General features: G+C 36.2%; 1 protein-coding gene and 1 pseudogene across 1 annotated transcript; both read left to right on the top strand.

Moving 5' to 3' along the window:
- The first annotated feature begins 3,763 nt into the window (after positions 1 to 3,763).
- On the top strand, positions 3,764 to 4,681 carry LOC116900462 (olfactory receptor 4A15-like). The gene has a single exon (XM_032902202.1). It carries the CDS (start codon positions 3,764 to 3,766, stop codon positions 4,679 to 4,681), a length of 918 nt encoding a protein of 305 aa, XP_032758093.1.
- A 7,080-nt stretch (positions 4,682 to 11,761) lies between these two features.
- LOC116900461 lies at positions 11,762 to 12,711 on the top strand (annotated as a pseudogene).
- Positions 12,712 to 20,721: the final 8,010 nt, after the last annotated feature.

Below are 20,721 nucleotides of genomic sequence, written 5' to 3'. Positions count from 1 at the left end.
AATTGTTTATCACCTTTAGTATTTCTCTGGTTTTACTTTTGGGATCACTTAAATATACTATCATATGATCTGCAAATAGTGATATTTTGACTTCTTCTTTTCTGATCTGTATCCCCTTGACCTCCTTTGTTGTCTCTGTGGGGGCTGCAACCAGGAGGATCGGTGCCGTCCTCTCCAGGAGCCCTCGTGCACCAGAGTCCCAGATGTCGTTTGGTGTTTTCCTCTGGTGTCAAAGATGTGGGCAGAGTGTAGTCTCTTCTGGTTTCCCAGGCATGTCTGGCTCTCTGAGGGTTTAGTTCTCCCTCCAACGGGATTTGTGTGCAGAGAACTGTTTATCCAGTTGGTCCCTTCAGGTTCCGGCGGTGTCTCAGATGCAGCGGACTTGCTGCTCCTGTGCCCTTATCCAAGGGAACCCAGAGGCCATATACAGTTTCCTTTTGGGCCAGGGATGTGGCCAGGGGTGGGCAGTGTTGGTGGTCTCCTCTGCTCTGCAGTCTCAGGAGTGCCCACCTGTCTGAGCGGTGAGCTCTCTCTCCCCAGAAAGAAAGTTAAACTGCATAGTCAAATTGGATATATTTGTATTTTATAAGCAACAATACTATTGTTTACTTTTTTTTTAAGTATTTGATGAGTTTTATGGGGATAAAAGTGAAAAGGTCCTTTTAGTGGTTATTCTCTGAGGTATCTGAAAGACATAGAACAGTCCGCACCTCCTTCTATTTCCTTTTCCACCACACCCCCAATACTCATATGTTCTTGTAAAAATATAAAAATAAAAAAGTATTGTTGTCTTTCTCCCCGCTAGGTCCACACAGTGGTGCCCCAAAATATCTGCTAGATATCTTGTCGGAAACACATCCCAGCTGCACACTTTCCTACACTCAAACCTTCACATAAAAGAACACACAACACAATAATCTTAGATCCAATTGATAAGATATAATTGCCCACTTAAACATACAAAAGCCCGGTACCATCCATCCCTTAGTAACATTGATAACAACCTGTAAATACACAGAGCAAAATCTTAACATCACCTGCCATGGCTTCTCCCCCTTCTCTCTCTCTCCTCTCTCTTCTAGTCTCCTCCTCTTCCTTCAAACTTCTCTCCTGCTCATCCTTCCTTCTCCTCCAATGATAGGCCTCCTTCTATCCTGTACCTGCCTCACCTGTACTTTACAAATTCAATGGGGAGGTGGTTCTGGAGAAGTCACATGAATTCTGAGTATGTGACTAGTCAGCTGTCCTTGGGGCAGTGGAATTAGCATCAAAATACAGATAACTTCAGGGCAAACCACAACACTCATACACAAACTACCATCTGGCCTCTAAAACTTTACATAAACTCAAACTGTTTACCCCTTAAGGGAAACCTCTACATTTGAATTAAGCCTTTGGCAAGGAGCTCTGAAATTAATATTCCTCTTATCCTGCTTATAGGATCAATTGTCAACAAAGAAGGTATATGTTAAACTATATTTGTTTTTTTTTTACATTTTTGAGCCATGCTGGACTTTATTATTTAGGAATTTTCCCTCAAGTTATTCATTCATGACATTTTTCTCAAAGGTTATGTTCCTGTAAAGTGTATAGTGATTTTTGTCTTTAGGTAATCTCTGGAGATCCAAAGCCTGCCTTCACAATTAAAATTAAGGTCCCAATGAATCTAATTAGAAGAAAATTACCATTGGACTTACAACAATAGGATGGTTTGTCATTGTGTGCTGCATAAAATATCCACAGACTTTGTTCTCCCTTAAGAAACAGAGTCAAATGTGCAAAGCTGTAATCATTCAGGACTACTAGTCAGGTATCACATTCCTGAATTTGGGCCTAATGACTACTCCTTACTTAAATAACTAAAAATATATACTTGTTTGCAAGGGTTTTTAAAAATTCTCCTGTGGTTGATAATCCTCCCCATTAAGGGTTCATTGTGACTTTTAAAATGTATGCAGTTCCATATAAAGCTGTAATGCTTTTGGATGATGTAATATTATAAAAATCCAGAATATATTTTTCTGTTTACTATGCTTAGCAATTAGTTCCTAGTGTAACTACTTGAGGGATCTTCCTCTGAATAGACAGTTGATAGTGTCATGTCAGACCTTTTCTTAGCATTGTTTAATGTGTGAGGCATTGGAGAATGATGCAGCTCTGCAGTTGTTGAGTGAGTGCATTTAAAGAAACTAGCATAAACCTTAAGCATGCTGCTACTTCAGGTGATATAAGTGGCAGGACAAAAAAGAGGAAGAACAAAACCAGTCTGGTTTAGTGAAGTGAGGAGTATAAATGAGCATAGAATGTAGGAAGGTGCCTCATTGAACATGATGAAGAATGAGAGGACAGATTTTTTTTTAGTGGACTCTATGTAAGTATTATGACAGAATAATGAAATAATATTCAGAGAAATATGATGTAGAAAAAGGAAGGGAAAATATGACAGTAGTGTTCTCGAGAGTGGTAAAGAGAAGGGCTATTTAGATGACTCGGCTTGTAATGATGCCTGCTATGAAACCTTATGACTTGAATTTCATTGTCCTCTAGCACCCACATGGTAAAAAGAGAATTGTCTTCTTCAAATTGTCTGCTGACCTCATCATGTATGCTGTGGCATGTGCACATATATATGGTATAGTTTTTTGGAACATGAAATCAAATTGACTTTCTCTACCACTTTCATTCCCTCTCTCAATTCTTTCCTCCTGTCAGCTTCATCCCTTCATATAAAACTCCTTGATTCTTCCTATATCAATAGTAAAAATGTAACATATATTTGTAGCAAAACATATTCTTTTATATTTTCTCATGAAAAGCATTTATAACAAACATGTGTGTCATGTTCTACTTATTTATGTTATTGAACACTCTTCTGGAGTAAATTTTAATCTTTTACATGGACATTTTATATTTAACACACTTTGTATTTTATTTATTACTATTTAATTTACTATTTTAAAATTTGTTCCTTCATGTGATTTTAAATAAAACAATGAAGTATGTTCTTGTGTACCTTGAGTTTAGTTTCTATAGAAAAGATTTTAAAGGATAAATTGGTGAGATAATATGTTCTTATATTTTCTCATTCAATATTGTCAAATATTCAATATTATCAAATTGTGTCCAAAACATAAAGTTTAAATATTTTTTCATGAATAATTTATTGCTGACTTGATAGGTATAGACTCACACATATCTTTTTCATTTTCTACCTATATTTGTGTTTCAACATCCTATAATGTTTTTCATATATTTCAATGTATTTCTTTTAATTGTTTTGTAAATATTAAAGTTAAGTTTTATGAAATTAAAATCTTATTTTTTATTTTTGAGATTATAATGTAATTTACTGTATGCTTAATTATTATTTAATTTCTTGCATGCTTTTTTTCTATATATTAAGATATTTAAATTTTACATAATATCTTTAAACTATCTTTATTCTGCTTATGCTTATTGTACTAGTTTCATGTCAGATTTCAGCAGTTGCTGGGTAGTTGTAAAATTAATTATGACATATCACTTATTTCACAATCTGTTCTTTTCCTAAATATGTCTTTATTTCTCTTTCAGTTGGCCTGTAACACCATTGAATTTTGGAGACTCCTATTTATGTTATTAATAAGTTCTGGAATAAAATAAGCTATGACTTCTATTTTCTTATTTCTAGAATGAATAAACATTATTTTAAAATTTCATGACGTTGCTGCTATCATTTCCAATGCTTTGTTTGAACACTGAATAAAGATATACAGAAGAATACATGGAACAGAGAAACAATGTGACTGAGTTTGTTCTCTTGGGCCTTACTCAGAGTCCTGAAGGCCAGAAAATATTATTTGTTGTGTTTTTGGTCATCTATGTTGTGACAATGGCAGGCAACCTACTCATTGTTGTGACTGTTGTGGTCAGTCCAAGTTTAGATGCCCCCATGTACTTCTTTCTTGGCTACTTATCATTTATGGATGCTGTTTATTCAACCACAGTTACACCAAATATGATTATAGACTTACTCTATGAGAAGAAAACTATTTCCTTCAAAGCTTGCATGAGCCAGCTTTTCATAGGACACTTGTTTGGCGGAGCTGAGATCTTACTCTTAGTTGTCATGGCCTACGACCGGTATGTAGCCATCTGTAAACCCTTACATTATCTGACTATCATGAGCCAACGTGTGTGTGTGTTGCTGTTGTTGTTGGCCTGGTTTGGGGGTTTCTTGCACGCTGTAGTCCAACTTCTATTTGTATATAACCTTCCTTTCTGTGGCCCTAATGTCATTGATCACTTCATCTGTGACATGTACCCTTTATTAAAATTGGCCTGCACAGACACTTATGTTATTGGCCTCACAGTTGTTGCCAATGATGGGGCAATTTGTGTGGTCATCTTTATACTGTTGGTCATTTCTTATGGGGTCATTCTTCACTCCCTGAAGAATCTCAGTCAGGAAGGGAGGCGCAAAACCTTATCCACCTGTGGCTCCCATATTACTGTGGTAGTCCTCTTCTTTGTTCCCTGTATTTTTATGTATGTGAGGCCTCCTTCTACTTTACCCATTGATAAGTCATTGACTGTATTTTACACCGTTATCACCCCAATGTTAAATCCCCTCATATATACTCTGAGAAATGCAGAGATGAAAAATGCCATGAGGAAACTTTGGACAAGTAAAGGGAAATGAAGTGGAAGAGAAATAGAGGGAGTCAATTTTCTAGCGACTGTCACCATAATAGAATATCTAATTCTATATACAATATAGAAGTCCATAGGAAAGCCAGAAAATTATTTTATTACACAAAGTTTCTCCTCAATGTTAGTAACTAAGAGCAATGAGAACAATTAGTATGTGAATTCTTTCAATGAAAAACATGCATTTTTAAGATTGTCAGAATATGTAGAAAATAAACATTAAATGTGAGCAACAAAATAGTTTTACACAGACTAAAGATTTATGTGCCATAATTAGTACTGTAAATTTATTTTGCTTTGTGGAAAATACTTTTGTGTTTCTTAAATAAATTTAATTGATTTTGATAGCTGAGAAAGCTTCTTGCCAAGAATAAAGAAATAATATAGAGCTACTTGGATCATTATTTGCCTCTTACACTATTAATAGCACATTAATATTTAAAATAATTTTATATTTAAAAGAGAGCTTTTTATATAATTTTGTTAAAATTCTTGACATATTTGTATTAAATAGAAGTAATATTGAAGTTTTAATGTTAATGATAAGGAGGCATAAACAAAATATCTAAATGAACAATGGAGAAATATACAAAAATACCAAATCTTATTTTCACAATTGGAAAGTCATATGAATTCATTTGGTGGCTGGTATCTTTGCTAACAGATTTTATAGTTATAAAAACATCCTATTAAAGTTCTGAGCTTAGAATGTCTGTTACTTTGCTGTTTTTCAATATCTGTTTCCTTAAGAGCTCATGGCATATTAAAAGAGAACAGCTTCTGACTTTCATATGTAAAAATAACAGATTTCAGTCCATGAAGTATAGTAATACAATGTGGAATCTACATTTGATATTTTAGAAAATACCTTGTCAAGAAAGCTGTTAGGAAAATACAGTCAAGAGAAAGAAAGTAGTGGATTTGTCCAGATTCTTCCTGGAACCATGCTACAATCTCCAGCTCTAAATATCAGCCCCTAGGAATGTTGTTCCCACAGAAGCCTAGCCTAATCCTCCTGTACAGAGTGATGCATTGCTAAATACTGTCACTGGCAACCTCACAGCTCACCAATAGGAAGTCCAATCCTCTTGTCCATGTTAGATGGATAATTCAAAGTGATTGGAATGCATCCAGGAACAAAAGAAGTTACCAATGCCCTCAATAACCATGTGCTTTATGTTGTTATAAGCTAGATAGCAAACATCAGTTTTCCTCACTGATTAGAATTTAGGATTAAGCCTTCAAGAGTAGGTTTCTTGTGGAGTGGTCCTTAAATCCAACCAGACAGTGGTTAGTTAATCAAACAATGTTTGTGACAAGATTGCAGCAGTGTATCATGTTGGCTATAAATCATAGTGGTTGCAGCTAAGTTGGTGACTGTTACCCTCTGAAAGCATACAGAGTACCTTCCAGTACCATGATCCCTAGTCAGCAGTGGTAAAGCCTCTAGTTAGGCACTAGCTTCCCCTTTCTGTGAGATATGTAAGTGTTGTCTTCAGTAATAGGACCTGTTCATTTTTTGATATTTGGTACTGAGAAATGTTCCTTTTTAATTTCATAAGTGACAAACACATAATCTCTTTCTAGTATTCTGGAGTAGATCACATCTTGGTTATAGAGAATTACCATGAATTTGGTGCATTTAGAGGAAATGCACTATGATAATAGTCTTCATATATTTTTCTTAAAGAAGCAAGCAAATTTCAATTTTGACCTAGTGTAGGCATCATATGATCTACAAACACTCTCATTTATTCAGACTAAAAGAAGTACTTGTAGTTCTCTGAATTCAAGTATGGAGAGACTTAGGAAATTACATCCATTAAATAACTTCATCAAGTGATACATTCTTCTGAAATTGTCAGTTTTCAATTTGTCAGAAAGATGAAATAAGTCCAGCAACTTCAAATGTAATTTTTTATTTCTTACAACCACATTTGTTCTGGCATACATATTAGCTCATAATTACATAATGATAATGTATTTCATGATGACTTTATGTCTTGATAATATTTACAGAATTAAATATGTTTCATAGTATTTAGTGTTTAACTTAGAAGAAATACATATAACCTTTGGGATTGATAGCTTTATTTCATTTATTCGGTAGGTTGAAAACAGACAAGTTGTAATGAAGCATGTTTACATGGGTATTTATGACATCAAAGATCCAGTGTCGAACCAAGCATATGATATCTGTTCACTGGAGCTGATGGATCCCCAAGATAAATGAATTACAGTCGAAGACTTTTGAGCACTTGTACATGCATTAAAAACTGATTATTTTTCCTGTCTTTAGTTTGTTATACAAATCTAAATTCAATTCATAGTGTTCTGAAAAGAAGGGAAATTACTGACACCGTAAATATCCTTACAACTTCTTCGGACTCAGAGTCAGAGCTTATCAAAGCCTACAGTCTGTCTAACATTGCACAACTTCTACAGACTGTCTTCTGAAGAGCTAGATATCACTGCTGGAGTCTAAAGTTCTGAGCTCTGTGGCTTTATACACAAAGTTTCTTGGTTGGAGTGAGGCTCACAGAGGAATGCCATGGTGTGCTTGGTGGATGGAGAAGAGGATAGGCATGCTCTCTCCTTCAGAATGTTCTAAATACTATTGTGCTTACTAAATATTTGATCATTTACAATTCACATATTATCAATCATTGCAGATCAGAAATTTTCACTTTATCTTATAGGTTCATTATATTACAAATAAGTCAGAATCTCTTGGCAGCCCTTTTTTCTCTAGGGAATTGACCAGGGAAGAAACTTGTTTGGAAGAGCTTGCTGCATTTGAATTTGTTCCAAGTAGTCTAACAGATCTATTATGATTGCAGTCTGTAGTCTCTTAATGTTAAACTAGTGGTGATGTAATCTGTACATATAAAGGAAGGAATCATTATTTAGAATGGCCTGAGGCCATTTTGAGAACTCAATTCGGTCCAAAAAAGAGGATGCCTTAGTTGAGGCCCAGTCTTCATACTAACATTCTCTTTTCTCATATCTCTGACTGCTCCCAGAATTTTTTGTAAGGTTTGAATTTCCTTGTTGAAATTGTACAGATATTCAAATAGTTACTTAAATATTTGAAGGAAGAAGTATTTCCCCCCAAAAAATGATGCTTGAGAATAAAATAGAAATCTGTTTATACTTGTGGAAAACCTCAATCATCTTCTTATCTAAGATACTAATTTGAAGTTCTGGCTTGGTAAATAGAGGGACTAACACCTAGGTACTTAAATGGTCAATCATGAGTCCACATAACATAGTCAGTTTTCATTGTTTCACAAGAAATGATTGACAGAAAAAAATGTGTAAAATTTTAAGAAAAATTGTGTTGCTAAATTTTGAGTTTGTATATTTGATATACCAAATAATATCCCACATCAGGTTGATTTGCCTAACATCTAATTTTGCACAGCAATGAAAATATATAACTTGTTTCTCCAAGAAGAAACAAGAAAGAAACAAGAAGAAGTTTTTGTTTACTAGCAGGTAAGAGTTTTAATCTACTGTTATATAGTAAATGTTGATTTTAGTGGTTTTACATTATAAACATTCAGTTGGCTGTTTTATATCTCTCTGGTAGAATAAGTTAATGGGAAGCTGGTGTTGAAATATAGAAATAGTCATCAGTAGTGATTATTTCTAGACCTATGAATGTTATTCATATATTTTATTATCACACCATAGATACAAAAGTGAAAGAAACATTAATTTTGTATACCTAGGACAAGTCCCAAAATACACATCTACAAAATAACTGAGAATAATGCAAGATAAATTCCTATGAAACCTTGAAATATAACAAATGGCTAAAACATCATATATTCTTTCTGAGGGCAACTGAATTCAATAGCAAATTTACTAAACACAGAATTAACTTGCAAAATACCAAACATAGGCTGTTTTAGTTTTATATTTAACATGTATTTATTTTTTTGTATTGACAACAACAAAGGATATATGCTAAATAAATAAAAGACAAACCAGTTTGGTACCTTATATTTTTCTTTATGAGAGATTATATTTTGCCTAATATATTTACATGTAATTTGTTTTAGATATGTGAATTCATAAAAAAAAGTCTCAACAACCATGCTACAATGTAAAAGAAAGAATCTCTACCATGTCTTTGAAAGTTATATGACCTAAATGACCTAAGCAAGCATGTAATATGTTGTTAGAGACAAACTCAGGCTCAGGATAATATGTAATTGATGTTAACTAAGCATATATTTAAAATTATTATTAAAATTACTAGTGTGGTAATTTTGTTAATGTCTACTTTATTTTGGGAAAAACATGTTCTTTTTTATTTTATTTGAGATTATAATATAGTTACATTTCTCTCTCCAATCATCTTCCACATTCCCAGTAACCCCCCTTACACTTTGAGAAAAAATATTCTTAATAACCTGTGTTAATATTTTAAAGATATTAAGACTTTAATTTGGAAGCATTTCAAGACTATTTAAATTTTTACTTCAAAATATTTGAGAATTGACAAAACAAACTGTAATTCAAATACTAGCATTCACTCTGCTATATTAGTAAGTACACATTTAAATAATAAGTATATAGTAATAATTACTAGTAGAACCTCTATCTTATTAAACTAGAACCTAAGGTTAGAAAGAAATAAACATACACAAAATGGGCTGTGGCTTAAGGAGAACTGGCATAATCCTTTCACAGCTTTATGACCTGAAACAGGTGTGTTTTGTCAGTCTGTTTCTTCAAGGAGATTCTCCTAATGAGACAAAACAGTTATGTGAGTGAGGCACATCATGGTTGCCATCTAGTGAAATAGCACATTCGCTCTTGTCCTTTTTTTATTTTATCTTCCTAAAGTTATTTTTCTAATTTTGTTTCCAGTCTTCCTTTGGTTAGGCTTGTCATTCGTGTGTGTGTGTGTGTGTGTGTGTGTGTGTGTGTGTGTGTGTGTGTGTAGTGTGCACATATCTCTCTTCATATCTATATCCTGGCATCTTTGTGTGGAATCTACTTCTTTGCTTCTATTTAAGATGGTTAAATATTATACTTTCTTATGAATGTATTTATACCAAAACAAGCACGTCTAAAATAGATATATTCTAATATAGTAGCTTTTAATGTAGTAGTTGCCATAGCCATGAATTTATTTAGCTTAATTGAAAATTTATAAAACCAAGGTCATAAATATAAACATTTTTGAAATCAGTGTATTAAACCGCAATGGACAAGATTTAAAAAAGATAACAGGCCAAGGAATATGAAGTAAGTGGTCTATGTAAGAGTAAGTGGATTACATTTTTATAGTAATATTTGTTTTTTTACATGTGTTATATCCCAACTTCATGTTCCACTTTTCCAAATTCCCTCCACCTGCCCCATATCCATTCTTCCTTTATTTCCCTTCAAAAATCAAAACCAAAAACCAAGAAGAACAGTCCTTTGGGGGCTATTAACCAAACACATCATAACAAATTACAATAAGACTAGGCACAAACACTCATATCAAGACTAGATGAAGTGACCCAGTAGGAGGAAAAGTGTTCCAAGCTCAGGCAAAATAATCAGAGATGCCTCCACTTCCACTCTTAGAGTCCTACAAAAACATCAAGCAACACACCATAATTAAAGGCAGAGACCTAGCTCAGACCCATAAGGCTTTGTGATTGTCGTGCCACTCTCAGTGGTTTTGTGTGTCAACTTGACATAAGCTGAAGTTATCACAGAGAAAGGAGCCTCAGTTGGGGAAATGCCTCCATGAGACCCAGCTGTAAGGCATTTTCTTAACTAGTGATCAAGGGAGGAGGGACCATTGTGGGTGGTGCCATCCCTAGGCTGGTGGTCTTGGGTTCTATAAGAGTGAAAGCTGAGCAAGCCAGGGGAAGCAAGCCAGTAAGAAATATTCTTCCATGACCTCTGCATCAGCTCCTGCTTCCTGACCTGCTTGAATTCTAGTCCTGATTCCTTTGGTCATGAATAGCAATATGGAAGGGTAAGTTGAATAAACCCTTTCCTTCCCAACTTACTCCTTGGTCATGATGTTTGTGCAGGAATAGAAACCCTAACTAAGACATTCAGAAACCCCTATCTGCCCTGCTTAGTTGATTCTGAATAACATGTTTTCGTGGTATATTCAACCCCTTTTGCTCTAGAATTCTTCCTTTTTCTTTTCTGAAAGGTTCCTCTGACTTTGCTTGGTGTTGGTGGTGGGTCTCTGCATCTGCTTTCATGATTTGCTGAATGGTGGCCTCTGATGACAATCAGCATAGATTATGAGAACAGCAGAATATCATTAGGAATCACCTTATTGATTTTTTTTTACCAGTTATACTTGGATTTATCCTGGGCTCCTGGGGCTGAGCAACCTCTGGTTCCTGGCTATTCATACAGTGTCAGCGGGTTCCCTCTCATAGCATGGGCCTTCAGGTGGACCAGTTATAGGTTGGCCACCCGTACAAGTTCTGTGCCACCATTATTCCAGTTCATCTTGTAGGTGAAAGGTTTTAGTTATTGTATCTAGTATCTTGTGATTCAATGAGTGAGTCCAAAGACTGAGCATCCTTTTAGACTTGAATGACTGACTACTAATATATATTGTGAGATATTTCAAGAAGATATGAATTTTGGTGATATATAGATCTTATTCATATATACATTTTATATACCTGTCAACAGATATAACTCTATCAGTTCAAAGAACTGACTGTATATCTTCTTATATATTTGTGGATAACTGCCATCACTAATAAGTGAGTTTGTTGGAAGTGAGAACTCGTTTTTTCTTTACTGTGGCTTGGTTCTTTGTTAATTTATGAAGAGTTGGAGTCAGAGACATTAATTATAATGCTTCAAATGAAATAATCTGAGGAATGCAAAATTTCTAAGGGAAAATCTACTGGCTAGTTAGATGAGGACCTGAATAGATGTTACTAAAGGTTTCCAGCATGTCCTCTACTATAAAAGATAAACCTGAAGATGTGCTTAAGAAGAAAAGAAATTCATGGTCTTTTAATTATATCATTACAGATCCTGTTTTCCTGAGTTTCTCACTGAGAAGCAATCCAAATATACTTAAATGGGACAGAGAAACAATGTCACAGAATTTATCCTCCTGGGACTCACTCAAGATCCAACTGGACAAAAAGCATTATTTGTCATGTTTTTACTTATCTACATTGTGACAATGGTGGGCAATCTGCTTATTGTGGCCACAGTGATTGCCAGCTCCTCCTTGGACTCCCCAATGTACTTCTTTCTTGCTTATCTATCAATCATGGATTCTGTTTATTCTACTTCCACATCACCTAAGTTGATTATGGACTTACTCTCTGACAAAAAGACCATCTCATTCACAGCTTGCATGGGCCAACTCTTTACTGAGCACTTATTTGGTGGTGCTGAGGTCTTCCTCCTGGTGGTGATGGCCTACGATCGATATGTGGCCATCTGTAAACCCCTTCACTATTTGACCATCATGAATCGACAGATTTGCATCCTTCTGTTGGTGATAGCCTGGGTTGGTGGGTTTGCTCACTCTGTGATTCAACTTGCTTTTGTGTCTAATTTGCCTTTCTGTGGACTCAATGTCATCAACCATTTTATCTGTGACATGTACCCACTATTGAGACTTGCATGCAGTGACACTTACTTCATTGGTCTTACTGTGGTTGCGAATGGTGGAGCAATCTGTATGGTCATTTTTATTCTTCTTTTAATCTCCTATGCATTCATCCTAAACTCTCTTAAAAACTACAGTCAGGAAGGGAGACGTAAAGCCTTGTCCACCTGCAGCTCCCACATCACTGTGGTTGTTCTTTTCTTTTGGTCCCCTGCATTTTCATTTATGTTAGGCCAGTGTCTAACTTTCCCATTGATAAGTCAATAAGTGTGGTTTTTACAGTTATCACTCCCATGCTGAACCCTTTAATATATACTCTGAGAAATGCAGAGATGAAAAATGCCATGCAAAAACTCTGGTGTAAAACATCAACTACAGGCAGAGTAAGAGTGCACTCCACACACTGAGGACTTCTGTTGTATTGAAGGACCCTGGGGGATTTTGACAGCCTTACACCACCTGCCTCAGGTCAAGACTAAGCCAAGTTCCATTCTCCACCCACAGTTCTCCAGAGGATCAAGAACATTCTTTAAAAACCACAGAATGTACTGACTGATAGTCACTTGACTTCTCCCAGATAGAGTTAGAATGCAAGTCATAATCTGTTCATGCTTGTTAGCCAATAAATTTAAAGGTCAATATGCTTAGCCAATAAGTTTAAACTGGCGTACCATAGCAATTTCCTAATGAAGTCTCAGACATGTCCTTTTGTGCTAATAAATTGCTAATTGTAGATTTCACTTACTGGTTTCTAGTCAAAATGCCTTCACATACTGGTAAGTGTTATACTCATATTTTTATATGAAATAGATATTTCTTAATAGATATAATTTTATCCTTTATCCAAAAGTCAGTTCAAGAGGTATATTGTAGACCAGGTCCATATTTTCAATTAAATTAACACAGATCCTGACTATTTATTCTTATTCAATACTCAAGATATTGCCAAGGCATAGATCTAAGTTCCTAAGATTTAATTTAAAAACAAAACAACATAACACTAAGGATTAGTTACTTTGGATTTCCCATGATAAAGGTAACAAAAGGTGTAGCGAATGGCACATATAGATAAAGATGGCACTGACATCTAGTGGTTGTTTGTGGTATACAACCATTGCACCACAAAGTGTTTGTCCTTGGCATTCCTCTGGCATCTACAAGGCCAGGGTGATATTCATGCTAATAAGGTATTTCATGCTCCACCAATCCCTAGAGGACAAGTTTACAGCCACAGCTTGTCTTGTATATAAGGCGACTGCCTTTGTTCCTCGGGGTCCCCTGTATCAACAATGAGGTTTTCCTGCAATAAAGGCTGTTAAGAAGAATCCAACGGTGTTGCATCTTCCTAGCTGGTCGAGGTGGGTGCTTCAACTGGTGGCCTGTATGGTCACCCGAGAAAATTCTCTTTTCTCATGGATTCAGAACTCTACAATTTCATGACGGCGACGTCAGTAAGTTCCCGGAAGGGGCAATAAAGCTTCTGGATAAGGGACTATAAAGCTCCCGGGTAATAGGGACTACAAAATTCCCTAATAGGGACAATAAGGTTCTCTGGAGTAAGCAGAAACGATGAAAGCCTTGGTTTAGAGGCAAAAGGGTTTGTGGAACACAGCAATGTTGTTTTCCCCAATTGATCCTCTGTGGGTTGGACTAGCAATTTTGCCTTTTACCCTTTTTGTGTTGTGGTGTTGCCTCTGTTTGAATTGCCACTGTCCAGGACACGAGTGCATTTGCTGGGAAGAGCCCACTAATGATGAGCTACAAGATCGTGTGTAAATAAACACGCCAGCTCGCCCTGCTCATAAATCGATCGTAAATAAGCTCGTAAAGCATGGGAAACTCACACTCCCATTCCTGGCAGCTCATCAGGAGCTTCTTGGTCAGCATCTTAAAATAATCTTAAAATCGAAAAGAAAATCCTGTTGAGTTTTCTTGATGAATGTATGAAGAAGCTGTTAGGACAGGTGAAAAAAATCCTTACAGAGCAACAAGAAAGTATGTCAGAAGGAGAGAAAGTTTTGAAGGAAGGAAAGAAAAGAAAGGGAGGAAAGGAAGTAAAAGAAAAGACAGAAAAGACCAAGGAGAGGATAGACAAAGACAGGAGTAATAATCAGGACCTAGAGACAAAGAAAATATATCCCTCATTAAAGGCATTGACCTTGGGAATGTCTAGTGACTCAGAGCTTAGTGATAATGACTTAGTAGACCTTGAGGAAGGAGCCGCTCGGTATGAGAAAGAGATATATCATCCTGACTGGCCACACACCAACGCTATGTGGAAACAAGTCAAAGAATTAGATAAGAAAGCAATTATACCAACGGCACCCCCTGCACCTCCATATAACTTTCAATGTAAAAGAATGGTGAAGCCTGCAGGAGGTACTTCTTTTTGCCCAGAAGTATGGAAAGAGTTAGGATTGAGTTTTCCAGTTTTTCTGGATGCAAACAGGCAGCAACATCATGAACCTGTTGACTTTAAAACAATAAAGCAATTAGCAGAGTCAGTCAAAACCTATGGAGTCAACGCAGCTTTTGTTATTGCTCAAATTGAGGCTCTTGGCAGATACTGTCTCACCCCTGGAGATTGGGGGAGTTTAGCTAGAGCTTGCCTCTCTCTGGCTATGGAGCAAATGTAGTGAGTAGGAAATTTAATTTTATGGACTCCTCTCTAGTGGCGGTGTGTTGGTTGATAGCCAATGTTAATTTTTGAAGCATAGTGTTTTATCTGTGCTTGTGCTCATAGCCCACACAGTAGGGGAGAGCGAAACTAGCTGCAGAGCTACTGCAGCAAGCATGGGGACTTCTCAGTCTCACCCAATTTTTCTGGCTCTTCAAGAGCTATTTGAAAGAAAAAGGCTTAGGATAAAAAGAAGCACTATAGAGAGATTTCTTAGTGAGTGTGATGCCATTGCACCTTGGATCGCTCTCTGGGAATCTCATGGTGGACAGCTGGGATAAGCTGGGGAAGGATTTAAATTTTGCTTGGGAGCAAGGAACCTTAAAGGGACAGACTGTGTTAGAAATGCTATAGGAGGAACGATCTGAACAGGCTGAGAGTGAGGCAGGGGAGTACTCTAAGGAAAACAAGAACAAGAAAGGAATTTCTGCCTTTAGTGGCCTGACCTTCAACTTTTGTTCACAGAAGGAGAGCGTTCATTTAGAGAAGTTCTTTAAGGGAGTCTACCTTATCTGCTGGCCTCTCTTATTCCAAGAGAGGAGTTGATCTCCAACATTAAGTTACCTTTCCCGTTGGTCATCATTAACATAGAGAGTGCCTTTGATCCTATCCCCTCAGCAGCCATTTCCTGCCCCTGTGGTCAAAATGCCCCAGGTTGGGGAGCAGAGAAGCCCCTAAAATAGTTTCAAAAAAAATCTACAACAAACTGCGAAGAACTTTGTTTTACCAGTCAAAATTTAGAATTCAGGCTTTGGCTGTGGCCAAGGTCAAGATTAATGTTTTTCTTTTCCATGGGCCTTTAGCCCACTGAGACAGTTTGATAAAGGGCTCCTACTGAGGTCCTGAAAGTCCCAGGTGAACTGGTTACAATTCTTTTGTCAGCCACTTGACGAAAAGATAATTTAAAAACATTAAATGACATTCAAAAATTACTAGGAAGCATAAATTGGGTTCGACCCTATATTAAAATGCCCAATGTAGATTTACAACCACTCTGGAGATCCTGAAAGGGATTCTCAGCTTACTTCACCCCCAAGTGCTTTAAATCCAAGGAAGCAACGGATTATCCTTAAGGGAAAGTAGAAGAAAAAGACTGGAAAAGGCAATGCTAAGAAGGTACAAGGAAAGGAAGATCTCCTTTTTGTACTAGAACCTTTCGTCAGCCACAGGAGTGCTATGGCAACAAGGACTGCTTCTTTGGATTTATCCCCATATTTCTCCAAATAAGACCCTTGAATATTACCCTTCTGCTGTTGCACAGCTTGCTATGTTAGGTGTTAAATCTTGCATTCTGCATTTTGGTATTGTACCCAAGAGAATTATTATACCATATACTACAGCTCAGATAGAAACATTGTGTGCCCTGATAGATGATTGGGCCATATTATGCTGTAGTTTTGATGGAGAGTTTGACAATCATTATCCTAAGGATCCTTTGTTACAATTAGAACCTTTGTTACAAGTAGAAATGTTGTATGAATTCAGAAACAACAATAATACAGTAGACGGGATTATAGATCCTAAATAGCTAATGGTCTGAATCATTTGAAGTCATCAGCCCAGGTAACAATACCATAAATAACCTTACTTATTTTATGCAGTTTGCTAACTTTGGATTAAATGAAAGATTCATAGATTGACCATCCTCTAGAACACAAATTACTGACCACTTAAGAAGTAGTTAGATGCAATATTGTTCTGTGTTATATTTCAGTAAATATGGCAATTTTGATGGTATGGAAATTACACTTAAAATTACTCAAATAAACCTATCAGCCTAAAGAACTGACTCTATGTCTACTTACATATCTATAGTAAATTGCTCCTACTAGAAAGTATCTTGGCAACTGGAATCCTTTCTTTGTTTTAATTGCTAACATCTTTATAAATGTCTGAGTTTTATAAATTGAGTCACCGAACAACCAATGGTGTTTATATTTTCTGCTCTTTATAGTATTACCTAGAATTTAGAGATTGTTATTAATTTTGTGCCTCCACCTAAGATCTTTTGAAGAAAATAAGAGCTGATGAAGAGAACTCTTTTAGGATCCTTGGATAAAGATGGCAATAATACATGTTTATGATTCCTGTAAGATCTGTAGAGTGGAAGATAAGGATGAGGACATACATCCTACCGTAATGCGCTCATGGTACTCTTTATATTTCCATGGCAGGTCACTTAAATCAAAGAGAAAAAAACTCAATAACGTGTTTGAAAAAGATTGTCTGGGACATGAACAAAAAGTTACCAAAGAAGAAAAAAATCGTTTAAGAAATATCACCAAAATTGTTCATTGTCCTTAGCAAATACGGAAATGCAAGCCAGACAACCAGAATAGCCCAAGGTCAACAAAAGAACCAACAACAAATGCTAGAAGATGTGTGATAAAAAGAGAACACTTGTTCATTGTTTTTGAAATTACGAACTGGTGAAACTACTGTTAAAAAAAAGGTGGTGAACTCTTTTTGAATCCTTATTCTCTCCTTAACATTTTTTATTGAACATTTTCTCATGATGTTCAAATTTATTGCCTCTAAACATAATTTTAATGGTTATATATTTTAAAAAGAATATATGAGCAGCACAAATTAGATTAGATGGGTTTAAAACAAAAAGGGAACAAAAAGTTGGGTGGATAATTTAGGAAGGATAAAGAGGGGCGGGTGGTGAATACAGAAAATATTAAAAACTCAAATTTTATTAAAAAATTAAAGTTGAAAAATAAGGTTTTTGAAATGAGTCATCTCACTAAATATAATTTTCTTTTTAATGTTTGTATATGTGTATGCAAATCATGATTAAAAAACTAGACAGGACACTAGGAGAAAAATAACTGAAGTAAAATAAGATAAAAAGTACTGATTTTTAGATACTGATTCATTGATTTATTTAGTGAGTTACTTATAGCACCTCCTGTACTGCCTATTTGTCAAGCATGACGCACTACCTGGAAGGGAATGACCTTGAGAAATAGCTGAAAGAGTGGTTATTGCCTTTGACACCATGGCTGCTGCCATACTTCTGCAAAATCTCCCTTGATTGCTGCCCCATCTTGTAGTGTCAGAGTATAAAAGGAGAATGCAAACTCAACCCTCAACCTGAGACACATCAGGAATTAGCCTAACTTTGGTCTGCCAATGAAATCTCCTTACCTCTGCTCTCAATGGTGCCAGAGTGCTTATTCCAGAGAGATCTCTGAAACAAAACAAGAGGTATTGATGAAAGAGAGAGTGAAAGGTGAAAAGGATCAAGGGAGAAAAAAGGAAAGAAGAAGGAAGGGAGAAAGACCTACAGAAATTGCATGTGAAGAATGTTGTAATGAAAAATAATTATCTATAAGCTATACAGAATAAGCTAATAAAGGTAAGGCATAGTAGTTAGAGCTGAGTACAGTACAGTTTGCAGTCAATTAGTTCCATAATGTACAAAACAGTAAATTAGGTTGATAAATTTCAAATACCTGAATGAATTATAGAAAAAGACTGTACAATTGACTATAGTAAATGACAAAGATTCTGCCATTGAGCACAGTGAAGAGGTAGCATCCATCCAATTGAAAATTTCCTTTGACATCAGGAAATTCATAGGTAAAAGGACTGAAGTAGAAAATATCATCCTGGGTGAGGTAACCCAATCACAGAAAAACGTACATGGTGTGCACTCACTGGTAAGTGGATATTAGCCCAAAAGCTTGAATTACCCAAGATACAATCCACAGACCACATCATGAAGCTCAAGAAGAAGGATGTCCAAAGAATGAATATTTCACTCCTTCTTAAAAGGGGGAACAAGAATATTCATAGGAAGGAATATGGAGGCAAAGTTTGGAGCAGAGACTGAAGGAACTGCCATTCAGAGCCTGCCCCACATGTGGCATATATATATATATATATATAGATAAGATAATCTAGATAAGATTGAAGAAGTTAAGAAAGTGCATGTTGACAGGAGTGGGATATAGATGTCTCCTGAGAGACACAGTCAAACATATCAAATACAGATATCGAATGCTAGCAGCAAACCATTAAACTGAGAATAGGATCCTCGTTGGAGGAATTAGAGAAAGGACTGAAAGAGCTGAAGGGACTTATAAGCCAATAAGTACAACAATACCAACGAACCAGAGCTCTTAAGGACTAAACAACTACCCAAAGGCTATACATGGACTGACCCATGGCTCTAGCTGAGATGTAGCAGAGCATGGCCTTGTTGGGCACCAATCGAAGGCAAAGCCCTTGGTCCTGCCAAGGATGGACCTCCCTTTGTAGGGGAATGTGGGGGGGGAGGGTGAGGCAAGAGGGATTAATGGGGAGGGGAACTCCCTTATAGAAGAAGGGGACAGGGATGAGATAGGAGGCTTATGTCCAGGAAACCGGGAAAGGGCATAACATTTGAAATGTAAATAAAAAATTTCCAATATAAAAAAATTCTGGAAAAAAAATTTCCTTTGGATAACTAGGATAAAGAGAGGGCCTTAGGGAATTTCTCTAATTCTGTTTATTTTAGCCCAATTTCTAAAACCACATGAGAAGCAGATAATAGTAAGAATATCTTGAACATTTTAATATTTATATGCAGGTAAGAAACTGATCATTCTTTGTGTTTAATTCTTAAACTTTCCTACAAATGAAGTATTTTATAACCCTCATTCTACACTATCTGTTGAATAATTTATTAAAGTTCATAGAGTTGTTCAATAGAGATTCTCTGTATCATATTCCAAATCAGAATCTGGTGCCTCACATTTCTGAAGCTCCAATAATTCAGGCATCCATGTGTTTTGATGTAAGATATACAAAACAAAAGCAAAGCAAAACAAAACTGCAATATAATGTAGGAGATAAATGATATAGGAGAACCATGCTCTCTGATTCCTGGTTTTTAGTATTTTTCCATAAAATCCATTCAATTGAGTGTTTTTTGCTTTGAAGAAATTGAAGAATAAAACATTGACTGTTTTTAAAAATGTATATTTAAAGTGAGGTCTGTAATTGTGTTTTCAGCTTCTATTTTTTTCCATTCTTACTACATAGCATAAAAGATTTTATGGAAAAAACTTAGCTTCTATCATAGCAGTTGTTAGTAGTTGTGCATTTCCTTACCCTTTCTACATAAAATTCTCTAAAAATCAATATAATAAATACAAATGTGCTCTGAATTCAGGTTAGACAATGAATCTGAAGGACCCTAGGGGCTTTTGCCAGCCTTACACCCACCCGACTCGGGGCAAGGCTAGGCCAGGTTTCATTCTCCACCTACAATTCTTGAGAGGAACAGGAACATTCTTTCAAAACTGCAAAATGTACTGACTGATAGTCACCTGGCCCTCTGGTCCCAGATAGAGTTCGAATGCTTGTCATAATCTGCCTATGCTTGCTAACCAAAAGATTTGAAGGTCAATATGCTTAGCCAATAAGTTTGAACTATAACCTTGCTGATGTAACCTCTACCCCTAAAAAGTATAAAAACTGCTTGTTATAGCCATTTGGGGTCGCCTTCTAGTTACTTGCCTTGAGGGGCTGATTGAGGGTTGACCCTAACATGCTGGAAAATAAACCTCTTGCATTTGCATGGAACTCTTTTCTTGTTTCTCAGTTGGAGGAGGGGGGTGGGGGCTTCTCCCAGTGGTTCAGACTCATTTTGAGTCTTACAAAACAAAGGGCAGGATTATAACATATGAAAAAACAGACAGCCTAAAGTATGCGAAGCAATTATTCCAGGTAACAGTGTTGGAAATAT

This window comes from Rattus rattus, chromosome 5 (genome assembly GCF_011064425.1).
Source record: "Rattus rattus isolate New Zealand chromosome 5, Rrattus_CSIRO_v1, whole genome shotgun sequence".
Taxonomy (NCBI): Eukaryota; Metazoa; Chordata; class Mammalia; order Rodentia; family Muridae; genus Rattus; species Rattus rattus.
The sequence above is the reverse complement of the archived record's forward strand: the minus strand, read 5'-3'. Positions and strand labels throughout refer to the sequence as shown.

Coding starts and splice junctions, on each gene's coding strand:
- LOC116900462 (XM_032902202.1), top strand. CDS start 3,764: ATGGAACAGAGAAACAATGTGACTGAGTTTGTTCTCTTGGGCCTTACT.